Source organism: Egretta garzetta, unplaced genomic scaffold, assembly GCF_000687185.1.
Source record: "Egretta garzetta isolate BGI_Z169 unplaced genomic scaffold, ASM68718v1 scaffold604, whole genome shotgun sequence".
NCBI classification, from domain to species: domain Eukaryota; kingdom Metazoa; phylum Chordata; class Aves; order Pelecaniformes; family Ardeidae; genus Egretta; species Egretta garzetta.
Genome location: NW_009259366.1, coordinates 913,282 through 926,258, shown reverse-complemented (window position 1 = coordinate 926,258; position 12,977 = coordinate 913,282). Strand labels below are relative to the sequence as shown.

Sequence of the window (12,977 nt, the reverse complement as noted above, 5' to 3'; positions counted from 1 at the left end):
AATGGGCTGCCCAGGGAGGTGGTTGAGTCCTCATCCCTGGAGGTGTTTAAAAGAAGGATAGATGAGGTGCTTAGGGCCATGGTTTAGTGGTGGGATGGCAAGGTTAGGTTAAAGGTTGGATTCTATGATCTTAAAGGTCTTTTCCAACCAAAGCGATTCTATGATTCTATGAATTCAACCAACGTTGGTAACCAGGAAAAATTAAGCTAGAGCGTCCATTCATGGGTCTCTTGGAAGTTTCACAGCCTGTTTGTAAGGTGTCCTGTGGCCCTTCTTTTTTCGCTCTCTCCTAGATCGGTACTTCTTACCAAGTCCCTATGCCTGTTCTAGAATAAAAGGTACATCCCTTTTCCATATAAAAGCTGTGGATAGAGCACAGTAATTTTCTTACAGTGATGACACCTCAGTTAATACGGGTTTAGGGCATATTAAAACTCAGCAGTAACTAAGCTGCTGAAAGCAGCAGCCATTGAAATGCTACCCTTGCTGAGTTGCAGGACTGATTTCTTCGTTAGTAACTGCACTTAAACTAATACAGAATGCATGAGTACAAGAAGAGTTCCTTAATCTGAACAGAGCCATGAAACAATCAAAAAAGGAAGGTTTGTTCTCTTATTTTGACGGGACACACCATAAGCTAAAATTCACAGCAAGGTTGTCAGCCCACAGAGAGTCAGTACCCTTTCCTGCACAGCTTGCTTTTGAAAAGATTATTAAGATGTTTTACAAGAGCATAAGACATTAAATCTATTTTATACGTGTCACATAATTTCACTCTCAAGTTCTGCCAGCGTCCAGAACACCCTCATATAGGAGCAATTTTGGCAATTGTGTTTTGTTCCTTAATCTCATTTGATCGCTGCTAGGCTTCACCAGATATCCCCTATAGATAGAACAGAATGGTACATTATTTAAGAGCCTTGGGCTACTACCTTTGCTCATACATCAACAGCACCAAGTGCCAAGTCCCCACTCACATAGGCAAAGATACAAGACCAGGCTGCAAATTTCAGAGCTGTGCACTATACAACACAAGACAAAAAAAATAGTAATTTCACACCCTCATGGTATGGAATTAGCTTTAAAACTCCTTCTGGGCTTGACACGAATAAAAATACAGCCTCCTTTCTGAATTGTCTGATTCAGCTATGTGCCATGCTTTTTAGTATTTTCAGGACTCCTTACTCGCTAACGTGATGCAAGGTATTCCCTCCATCTGCTTTCCTGAGAACTGATTTGTCTTCAGAGCCAGACCTCTACTCGTGCTTTAGGTGACCCTTTCAACATCTGCCAAAAGAATCATAACAACAAATAAAGCTTTTAATCCAGAGCAGCACCACCTCCTTTCTGCACTGTGGTACCTGTTAGAAGATGCAACAGAGAGAGGAGCAAGATAGCAGCAGCGATGGCTGAAAGCAACACAGTATAATCCACAGGGAAGGAAAGAGTGTAGAAAGATGTAGAGCAGCAGGAGACAAACTGCTAATATTATTCAGATAGTAAAAGCCATGACTGAATACATCTAGCAGGTGGCTGCTCTGGAACAATCGCTTCAGCTCCATACAAGAAAAAAACCCTAAAAATTCAGTAGCTGCAGAAACCACTCTAATTCGTTTTAAAGACAAAGCACCTAGGGGTAACTATGAACTGATCCAACCCACAACCCAGAGGAATTGTCCTGCCAGGAATGAGCTATGATTTCATTTTGACAACAGCCAGTATCAGGCATTTAAAATGGAAGCTGCAAAAAATTCCACAGTGGAAATTTAACCCACAAGCACTGGAGGAAAGGTCTTTGTAGTTGTTGTGATGATGGAGCAGAAATTATACCGGTTCAATAGTGGCAAAAAAAAATGCAAAAAAGCAAATATTGAAAGGAATAGTTGCAACAAATATTCAATTTTAGGCTACAAAATATTTAAGAAATAAAATATTTAACAAAAAAAAATAACAAAGTTTGGTTCCTAGAGAAAGGAACCGAACTAAACTCTGTGGCAGAACAGCTTGCCACCTTTACCTTATTTTCAGCAATATATTCCTGAGGAGGCAGCACACCTTAGCCTGTTCTCACAAGCCACTGGCAAAGCTACTACAGCTACTACATGTCTTGAGGAACACGACTAGAGCTGTCCTGAGTCAGCACTGCTCAGGTAAGCTTTGCTCACGTATGAACAAACTTTGCAAACCTGTGGCCATCATCCATATCCCTGTTTCTGTTCCCTCCCTCCTCACCCTACTGTTTGTTGAGAACTGTCTAGATTGCAAGAACTTCATTTACTCTAAAGCAGAGTGAATCAACTCGTGGCAGACAGCATCCAAGCTGGGATTTTTACCCTTGCACAGAAGATGGTGATGGGCCACTTGTCCCATTTGTCATCACAGATACAAGGATTCTGTGGATTGCAAGCTCTTGCTGCCCCAGTGTTTTTCAGGGAGATTCACCTCCTTGCCCTTCACAATGCTTTAATTTTCACTACAGGTATAATCACATTCAGCCATTACCAGGCAGGTTGGGTGTGTCTAAGAATCCTGGTGCTGGAGTTCTTCCACAGGCTGATGACACTGCTGGTATCATCACACGCATGGCTACCAAGATAACGCCCTCTTTGGAGAGCAGGAGGATACAAAGAGCAGAGTGAAAACAAAGAGCGTCAATACACAGGGGGCAGGAAACTGGAATGTGCTTGAGGGTTCAAAGCACCGCTTTTCCAAAACATTCATAGAATCCTACAATCATAGAATGTTTTGGGTTGGAAGGGACCCCTAGAGGTCATTTAGTCCAACCCCCCTGCAGTGAGCAGGGACACCGCTAACTAGATCAGGCTGCTCAGAGCCCCGTCCAACCTGGCCTTGAATGTTTCCAGGGATGGGGCCTCCACCACCTCCCTGGGCAGCCCGTTCCAGATCCTGACAACCCTTTCTGTGAAGAAGTTTTTCCTAATGTCTAGCCTAAACCTGCCCTGGTGCAACTTCAGACCATTGCCCCTTGTCCTATGCTCCGTTACCAGGGAGAAGAGGCCGACCCCCATCTCACTACAGCCCCCTGTCAGGCAGTTGTAGAGGGCGATCAGGTCTCCCCTCAGCCTCCTCTTCTCCAGACTAATTAACCCCAGTTCCCTCAGCCACTCCTTGTACGACTTGTGCTCCAGACCCCTCACCAGCTTTGTGGCTCTCCTCTGGACATGGTCCAGCAACACAACAACTTTCTTGTAGCGAGGGGCCCAAACACACAAAGAAGTGCATTGAAAGATGAAGAAAGCTGTACAGGTGATTTTTTTTTTTTTTTTGAAAGAAATAAAAATCTTCTAATAATGCCCAAGTTAGTGAACTATTCAAGTACTATTTGGCAGCAGGCCTCTGAAAGACTGTTTCGACCTGCCAAAGTGTGAGTACCTTATAAATGAGAAAAATAACTGAAATTGGAAACACCACTGAATCAATCCACTCTCAAAAGTCTCATACTCCTTTCACTTACGTATTTAAATGAAAATTTTACATTCTCCAGCGGCCCAGTTGTTTGTATGACTATATCCTGCTCTCTCGCACCGTGCATGTAGAAGCTGAACAAACACTTAAGGAATCTTCCAATATATTTGGAGACATCTATTCTCAATTTATTTATTTTACGCAAACTGCAAGATTGATTAATTACTATTACACTGGTTTCTCTCATACATTTTACTGTGTTGAGAAAGCTTTAAATGTAAACTGTGTATTTAAACTGTCTGCTGTGCTATTTTAAACCCACAAACAACTTACATGTAGTCCATTGTTTCAAACTTAGTTTTGAACTTAACCATGTTTTTAAATAACAACTGCACACTACTGTAAGAAAATAATTCAGTCAAAAACAGGCTGGTGAATAACGTTATGACATTTGTTAAGACAAGGAAATACTGAAACCAACATAACTCCCTCTTATTTTTCCACTGCTAGCTGCACAGCATGACGAACAACTTCAGGAGCTTGCTGAGCCACCTTCTTCCATATCTTTATACTGTAGGCACACTGCTGGTTCTCGTGGATATAGCTGACATTTCAACAACCACAGCTAAAAAAAGAAAAAAATCAAAGGAAGAGAGTATTTAGTACTAAGTCTACCTGTTCTTCCACAAACTACAAAGGAAAGACAGTACCCTAAATAATACATTGTATACAGAAAGCTTTTCCTCTACCATAAAATCGCAAGTAATGCACGAAATAACTACCTCTATCAAATTACTTGACAGGCTCAATCAGTTGAGTTTTTTCCTCCCACAAGAATATGGTCCCAAAGCTGTAGCAACTGCTCTCCAACTTGTGGTTCCAGCTCCTAGAAATGAACAGGAAATTAGAGAAGTTATTTGCACTGCCACTACTGAACACATAGAAACTATTTATAACAAAATTGTTCGATGAAGTTACTGGTGACTGCTTTCAGTCTTTCTGAAAGAGCTCATTCCTTTTGCTGTTGAGACATATATCAGGACTCCCCACACAGGAAGGATTTTTTACTAGGGCACAAGAGGAGATAAAACTTTTCATAAGCATCCCTGGCCTACAGGTTGTTTGGGGCTTTTTTCATTCACAGTAAGATGTCAGTTCTTAAGAGGAGAATTCTGAGTGAATGCACCACTGCCATATACAAGAACATATGCACCATATAGAATCATAGAATCATTTAGGTTGGAAAAGACCCTCAAGATCATCAAGTCCAACCATTAACCTAACCCTGCCACCCCACCACTAAACCATGTCCCTAAGCACCTCATCTACCCATCTTTTAAATACCTCCAGAGGTGGGGACTCGACCACTTCCCTGGGCAGCCTGTGCCAATGATCAAAAACCCTTTTGGTGAAGACATATACATTGTGCCTTCCACAGGTCACTTATTAACTAAAGACCATTATCCTCCACATCTTTTAAGTTTAATTCCATCAAGTGTGGTGGAGAATCTGGAAAGGCAGGTCACAGGTAATACAGTGGCTCTTGGTGGAATCATACAGATTAATATAAACCAGATTGTTATTTTTTAAAGGCTGTTAAGACTTTTTAGGTCTTAAGAGCCACTTACAACATAAGCACTGTTAAGTCCATCACACACCCTTCCTCACTCTTACAGTATGATCCTTTCCTCATCCTTACTGACTGGACAGGTTTTGCAGAAGTAGTGAGAAGATACAAAAAGTTTAGCTCTAGAATCTCCTACCAAGGAGGTGTTCTGGGAAGGAACTGGGGAGAATGCAGAAATTGCCACAAGGAACTCTCGTGCCAATTCTCCTCCAGCTTTTGGTAACTGCATTTAGTTTTAACAGACTGGAGAACTGTCCTAACCTTTATTTACCTCAAATCTCAAGATTCTCTTCAGTCTTTACAGGAAACTCAAATAACTGTTTGTAGTTATAGCTTTGAGTGTGACAGACTATTTTGGGGAACAAATCTGAACCAAACAGGGAACAAATCTCCAGAACCAATGTTGCCAGTTCCAAAGAGCTTTTATTTTTGGAAGCATCCAGCTTTAAGTCTTTCTTTTAAATACACATTAAGCAAGAAACTTCTTTGATTTTATCAAAAAGCCTCCGTTACTTCAACAGTAATGCATTAACAAAATGTACAATGTGCATCAATGAACTGTGATTGAGATTTACAGATATATGAGGACAGTTGAGATAAATGTCAAGGCTAAATAAGCTAATAAATAATACACAATTCTACCAAGTAAAGAAGACTTTAGAAGAGAGTAACATTACCTGGCCATCTCTGCTTATTTGTACCTTCTTATTGTTATTCCAAGGGTTGAGTAAATGGTGGGCAAACTGAAAAGGAATGTTTTCTTTCCGGATCCACTCCACCTTAAATACGCCTCCGAGACCAGCAGATCCCCAGTCTTGACTTTTCTCACACCCAATCTCTGAAGCCATTCTAGCAAAACCCTGGAGCAAAAATTGAAATTGAAAGGAAAGACATAACTAGAGCGTATCTGCTTATACTGGAATTAAATAAATTACTGGACTTCATACAAAACTTTCAAATTAGTTTCAAAGTGACTCATACATTCTCCTCTACGAAGCTGGATCTCTTAAAATGTTTACATCTAGAAAGTTAAAAGACATATCACTTGTTTTTCCACTTCAAAGATGCCTTCTGGAGTTTCACTACAGAGAATGTCTCTCAATCTCTCACAACTACCACTAAAAGGTTTTTAAGCCTTGTAACAGAGGTTGAAAAGGTGTTGTAAAAGCATTTGAAATGTAAGGAATCAAGATTAATGTTCTACTATATGATAGTCCATTAGTTACTCCTTTTCAGTTGTAGGTATTTTTTTCAGAAATCTATTCCTTCCTTCCCATGTTCCCTCTATGTTAACAAACTTTCATATAGAATTGAGAGTGTAGCTGATCTTCAAAGAAAGAAGTCAAAGTTGCTTTTATTTCCTTCTTCAACGAAGCAAGAAGAAGTTCCAACAAGACAAGTATTCAGAAAGGAAATGACAGACACCTCAAATGCAAGATTGCTTCTAACTTATTTAAGGACACTCCTACTTGACACCCCTACTTGTCCACACATCAAACAAACAAACAAAAAGCCCATCAAACCACCACACACCCAACTTATCAACTATTCAGGCAAATTAATGCCAGTTATGACTTATGAGTCCAAAAGACGGAATGCACTACCTAAGTTACCAGCATATGCTACTGCTGTAAGACATGCAGGCCTAGATAGCTCAAGCCAGACTTAAATGGAAATTTATAAAAGGAACAGAGGAAAAATAAAGGTGGAACGTAAAGAGACACTTGGCACAAGAGACTATTAACAGGAATGTTAATCTTGCATTCCCATGAATATCCAGTGCATTGTAGAAACTGGAAGGGCAAGGCAACACCCAACCACCTATGCTCCTGATTTCAGCATGTCTTCCCGTCCTAGCTTCCTTGTCCAAGACCACCATACAACGGCCCATTTTCAGTATCAGCTGGCATGCTGAAAATTACTTCCCAATATTACATCTGCATTTGCCAAACCATCATATGTGTATCTCAACATAATCCTTCACTGGCATGACCAAGACAGCTGTATTTGGGCTAATTCATTTGATTTTAGGTTTAGCTGACTTTTATGAATAGTTTATGTATAAAGACGTAGGTTGAACTTTCTTTACCTGGAGCAATTGAGTTCAGCCCTCCCTAGAACACACCTAACCTGCAACTTTGCACTACCAGATAAAGTCTTTAACTTCAGATTGGCTACAAATTTGTCACCAAATTATTGACAAATACCTTGCTAAACTTGAAGTCAAGACACAGCTCTGGAAGAATCATGGTCATGACTTTCCAGCTTCCTAACTTTTAGAAACTACAGTTCAGGTAAAAGAGATTTTATTAAAATTTGTAACAAAGACATCTGTGACTTTCTTGGCTTTAGAAAGCTGTGACTTGATTATAACTGCTTGTTCTCTTACAATATTTATTTGGCATGCAGAGAAAAGAGAAGTCCCCTGCTTTGTTTAGATTTGTTTGTTTGTTTTGTTGTTCTTGTTTTGAAGGATTAACGTAGGGTATAAACATTATTCTCACTCAAGATGTTTGAAAGCAATTCAGTCTTAGCCTCTGAGTGACAAACTGAGTTAGCTAAAAGGGCGTATTTCAGAGAACAAAGTACTCTTTCCTCAGCAACCAGGTACATGAGCTTCCTACTCTACTTAATTCAAGGTCAAAAGTCATAAGCAAAAATCTCCATACAACACAATCATTTGCTATGCTCTCCTAAAGCACCAACCAAAGCTAATGCTTAGTATTAACTAAGGACTCACCTGGAAGTGCCCAGACCCTTGAACAGAAAATATTAAGTAAACCGTCCTGCTCTCCCAAAAGGCTCTATTTAGTTTTTGTTCATTACTTGGTGTAGTAGACCATATACCCTTCTGTTGAGAAATATCAATGTTGTGCAAGTTGTTACTTTTCACGATAAAGTATCGAACTGGCATATTTGGCCTTGGTGAAGGAGATTTGGAACCCTGGAAAAATTAAATTGAATTAAGTTACAATAAAATAAACCAAGCTGTAGTTCTAAAGTTTTAAACACATGAAGACAGAAATCCCTTGACTGCGCTCCTCCCTCCCCCCCCCGGATTCTAAAAGAAATGCAGAATCCATCAGCCGGTACTTTCTGAATCTGTTTTAAAATGTATTTCACATCTATTTTACATTTTTAAGCACTTTACAAAATAGAAGTTCATTCATGAGGGGCAGCAAACAAGTATAGCAGAACAGGCCTAAATAGTCTAGTGATTAATTACAATTCTTTGAAGTCTGACACAACTTCAGATGACACAAAATTAATCATTCCAGACTCTTGCCTGAAGCACACTACTCACATTTCCAGATTCAGGAAACGCAAGTTTTCTGCCTTTTACATTGGCTGAATTTAAAAACTGAAAAACTTAAGAGGAATTATTAAATCCTCCAGTGAGTCCCTGCCCAAAGGAACAATGGGTTTTCCTCTCAGTGATCTGTTTAACATTACTGCAGTTTACTAGTCAAGCACCTAGGGAGAATTATGCCAATAACCTATTTAAAAATGTGTGCTTTGTTAAAATAACCATCATAAAGAAAGCAAGTAGTCATAATAAGGCAGATAACACAAAACTTAAAGAGAATTGGCATCAATGTATGCTATTACAGAAACAGAGGAAGGCAGAATCCAAAGAATTCAGAAGTGCATGTACTGTATACTAATTTAGGAATAAAAAAAAAAAATACACCTTCACTAAAAAAAAACACCATCACTGGTTATTATAATAAAGTTAAAAAAAAAAAAAAAATCGAATTTTTTTCTACTTTGGATAGCTTTACCTCAGCAGTTTGCAAAGAGTAATATTTTTACTGTATTAAACTAGCATAACAAGGATATTTAGGCTAGATTTTAAGGTCCAGAAAGAAGTAAGTATTATGCAGCTGTTAAAAATGAAAATCTAAGTTAGGTTCTTAATTTATCAGTATAATACCTGATAGTTGCTGAAAGATACTAGCAAATATATCTCTGAAATTCTCTTAATTTTAAAGAGTGGAGTAATTAGTTTATGAGAACTTTACCTTTCCAGATATTGGAGAAGAACTAGCACAGGGGCTAGGATAGCTACTGCTGTCTGTAGACTTCACCGATGATTGATCTGATCTGTCATCTGAAGTTCGTTCGGAGTGCAAAATGTTTTTTTCTTTGTACTTCTTCGACTGGTGAAGTGCAGGAGGCGTAGATTTCATTAAAACTCTAAAAAGTAAAGGTAGGTGGAAGACATACCAGAATTTTCATAAGCAGTCACAGAACCATTTGTATCTTCGTATCAGCCTATTGCTTGACTAAACATATTACAGGAACTCCAAAACATATTAAACACTAACTAAAAAAACACCTGATCACCAGTTGTTTTTGAACGCTAGGGATAAACATCTTCTACCCTTTCTTCCCAGAGATCACAATTCAGGGACAATATTCCCGACTACTCTCTCAAACAGCAGGAACACTTCTCAGTGAAACCACAACTACAATGCAGCATAGGACAGTACCAATTATTTCAACTGTACTTCCATTGTTTCTTCCTTTTTATTACTAGCAGAAATTCAAGCGACACTTTTATAGCTAAATAAACTACAACCTACGTTCTCTAGAAGATCTCAAAAGCTTACTTTTCAGCATTAGAAGAGTCATCAGAGAATTCAGTTTCTGCTGAGCTTTTTCTACTGTTGGTTGACCTCCATGTAGATGCTAAAGGAAGTTCTTCAGAAGTCATTGGTCTTGGTCTCTGACCAATTCCTGAGGGCTGCTGCAAGCCTGCAGACTGTTCTTCAGTACTTAAAACAGCTATAATTGCTCTTAGAGTTGTTTCATCAACTTGAGACCATGGTTTAGAAGGAGCTCGCATACGACGCAGAAATAAGCTATGCCACTTCTGTCTGAGTTGCAACAGCAAACAAGCAGCCTATAATGAATTTGAATTCTGTTAAACACTAATAAGAATTAGATCAGACAGGTAAGGGTACCGTACGTCTTTTCTGTCAGGCAGCATCTGGCATTCTAAAATGAGAGTGTCCAAACTGAAAGGCAAGACTAAAAGTGCTGGGAAGGGAGAAAACCCCACATACAAATGAAGTTGTTATCTTTTCTTTCCTCAAGTGCAAGATGATTTTTAAAATACTTTATTTCATTTAGCTCTGCATCAAACTTAAAATTCTCTGGGTTAACAGTATTATTATTTTTTTTTTGCTTCAAAATTTTATCTTTTTAACCAAAAAATCTTTTCCTCCTTTATGCCTTTCCTCTCGATTCAGTCTGTATTTAACACACTCTTCATTCATACCTGAGGGAAAAGAGCTCTAAGTGACATATTTTTCCTACACAGACTTCTGCTCAAACAAGATGACTGAATTTAGAAAACTATAGTCTAATTCCCATGTTATCGGAAATGCTTCCATTTAAAAAAAAATTTTAAAAAAAATCACTCTTCTGTATGTCTCTAGAAGAGACAGTATTGTTATTAGATCTGATGAGTCCAAGTGTTTCATAACCCATGAACTACTCTACCTCCTACTACAGCCAGAGCTTCTCAATGACCTGAAGACTTACATCTTCAAAAGTTTGTGTTCTTTTTTCCTTTTTCTAAAATCTGACAGTAACTTTCTTTCAGCAGGTCTAATTTCAAATGGCCCATTTTGATCCAACTTTAGTCAACCTCCCAGAGAAGTAAATACACAATATGCCATCGTGACTGTTCACTCAATTCCTGGTTAGATTTTGGCTAACCCAGCTCATGCTAAGGCTTGATGCGTGCTGGGAGCAGGTCAAAGCGAGAGGACCACGTAGGCAGGAGACGTGGCCAGAAAGAGCTGAAGGACCATTTTGCAGCCACTAGCACCTGCAGCTTGTTGTCTCCTGCAGCCATTATCTTTTGTCTGGCAGTTTCCCCAGAATATGCTAACTTATGGAAATGGACCAAACCTCTAAGCTGGAAGGTATAAAACACAGCTTACGCAAAAAGCTTTTGAAGTAGATTCAACAGCAGTTAGACTGCTGAGGCTTTTCTGCTTCCTGCTGTGATACAGGGGACACCCACACCGTAACGAAGGAAGGAGGATGAGCACTCTCACCATTGGCTGGGTAACTAATTCTTTTTTTCTTTTTGCTCACAGGTGCACGAATTGAGAGTTACAGGTTAAAAGTTATGAAACGCAACTTACGACTTGAATGTTGAATAAGTGAATTCACGTGACAGACTAGTCTGGGCAAAAAGAGCATTGAGCCCCTGTTTGTGTGTTGTATTTCTTAATGAGTTCGTGAAATAAAGGTCAGATCACAGAGTACATTACCCTGTAAATTTGAGACACCCAAACAGACCGTGACAGCCATTCGCACAGAAAATTCTTTGTTACCCAAGTGTTTCAGAAATCCTTGTAGGAAGATAGGACATAAATATCCTTCTACAGGAAAGAGCATTGAAGTGCTACATTACTTACTTCAGGGTCCAGTCTGAGATGGAGCCATTCATCTAGCTTCAGCAGTGCCAAATTAGCAGTTGCTTCGTCCTCCATCTCACTGTCACTATTATCACTAGATACCCCATCCCCTGAATTAAATATAAAAAGTGCATCAACATTTCTATATTATTTCCACTTGCATGCAAACAAACACTACTGTATCACCAGCAATAAACCCGTTTTCCTTCTAAACTTTATTTTAAAATGTAAACATTTGTAAAAACACTTTTTATTTTCTAAAGAACTGGTAGCAGGACAGATTATTTTTGCTCCTATTCCTACAGTGCTCCATTGAAATAAACGGAAATTTCTGTATGTTCCCTATTACTTCTAGTTAATAATAGAGCTAGCTGTCATTAAAAGTTATTAGTAGAAAATAATCTTTAAAGTGCATGTTTCAGCTGGAAGCAATATTAGTATTTGCTATACTGATATTTTCTAAATTATTATTGAGTTTGAATAATCTGGTTCAAAGTATCAAATAAACTAGGCTGTAGAAAAAACATACATACTACACTTTTCAGCATTAGTATTGTCATTAGACATTTTGTTTGCATTTTTTATTTCATTACAAACTATACCGTAATTTCTGAGACTTCAGAACAAGGCAAGTGTAATTTATGGGTATGAATCTGTAGGGATTCACAGAACTGCGACATTTATTCTGAGCCTAAAAACTATTCTTGAAGAACTACAGGAACTATAGCCCTGCCATTTTAAGAATTAGCCAATATACGTATTAAAGATTCTTGAAAAATAATCCTTCCATACCACATACTTGTATATACTAATAGAAACATTCCAAATCCAAACTCCACTATACCTCGAAAGGATGAAGGTTCCTGCAAAGCATTGCTTGGTAGTCTAGCTGGTCCACAGAAGAGTGACACAGTGACAGGTGTTACAACAGAACAGCATCTGATATTTGCTATCCTGTGAGCTCTTGTCATTTCATCATATATAACCCAGTCCGTAGGGAGTGCCTGAACTGCTGCGGCTTGGCCATTTGCTGGGGGAATCTGTGCAAAAGCAAATAAGACTAGGCTATTTTACCCTCTATTTGTAATTAAAATTAATTTTAACATATTTCCTATTTTATATATGTAGAAGTAAATACATATTTATGTAAACATAACCTTATACACACACAAAAAAGCAAGAGACAATTCAACCAGACTCTCAAATTATCATACCACCTTAAACCAAAATATTTTTAAAAGGATATAAAGCAAAAAGTCAGTTTCAGAGCAGAACTTCTTCCTGCTATTAAGAGCAGGGATTATTACATCTTTAAAACAGTTAAACAGTTTCAAAACTAGGTTTTTTTACCATTTTTTCTCGTTCCATCTAGAAGAAGGACTAAATGAAGTAAGTTTTGATGAAATAATATTGGAAAAGTAAACCAACTCCAATTCTTTATTTTATCAACTGACAGGAAGAATATTTTCTAAAAATGTAGTGCTTAA

The 12,977-nt window shown here is 38.5% G+C and overlaps 1 protein-coding gene across 1 annotated transcript in view; it reads right to left on the bottom strand.

Moving 5' to 3' along the window:
• Window positions 1–4,231: 4,231 nt before the first annotated feature.
• The window catches only part of LOC104124493 (3'-5' RNA helicase YTHDC2-like), a 29,163-nt gene continuing 20,417 nt past the window's right edge, over window positions 4,232–12,977 (bottom strand). The window contains exons 22-28 of the mRNA XM_009636834.1: window positions 12,335–12,530; window positions 11,491–11,600; window positions 9,667–9,959; window positions 9,076–9,250; window positions 7,794–7,997; window positions 5,731–5,913; window positions 4,232–4,312 (exon numbers count right to left, since the gene is read on the bottom strand). Of these exons, the coding sequence (XP_009635129.1) occupies window positions 4,232–4,312; window positions 5,731–5,913; window positions 7,794–7,997; window positions 9,076–9,250; window positions 9,667–9,959; window positions 11,491–11,600; window positions 12,335–12,530 (1,242 nt within the window). The remainder of the gene's footprint in view (window positions 4,313–5,730; window positions 5,914–7,793; window positions 7,998–9,075; window positions 9,251–9,666; window positions 9,960–11,490; window positions 11,601–12,334; window positions 12,531–12,977) is intronic.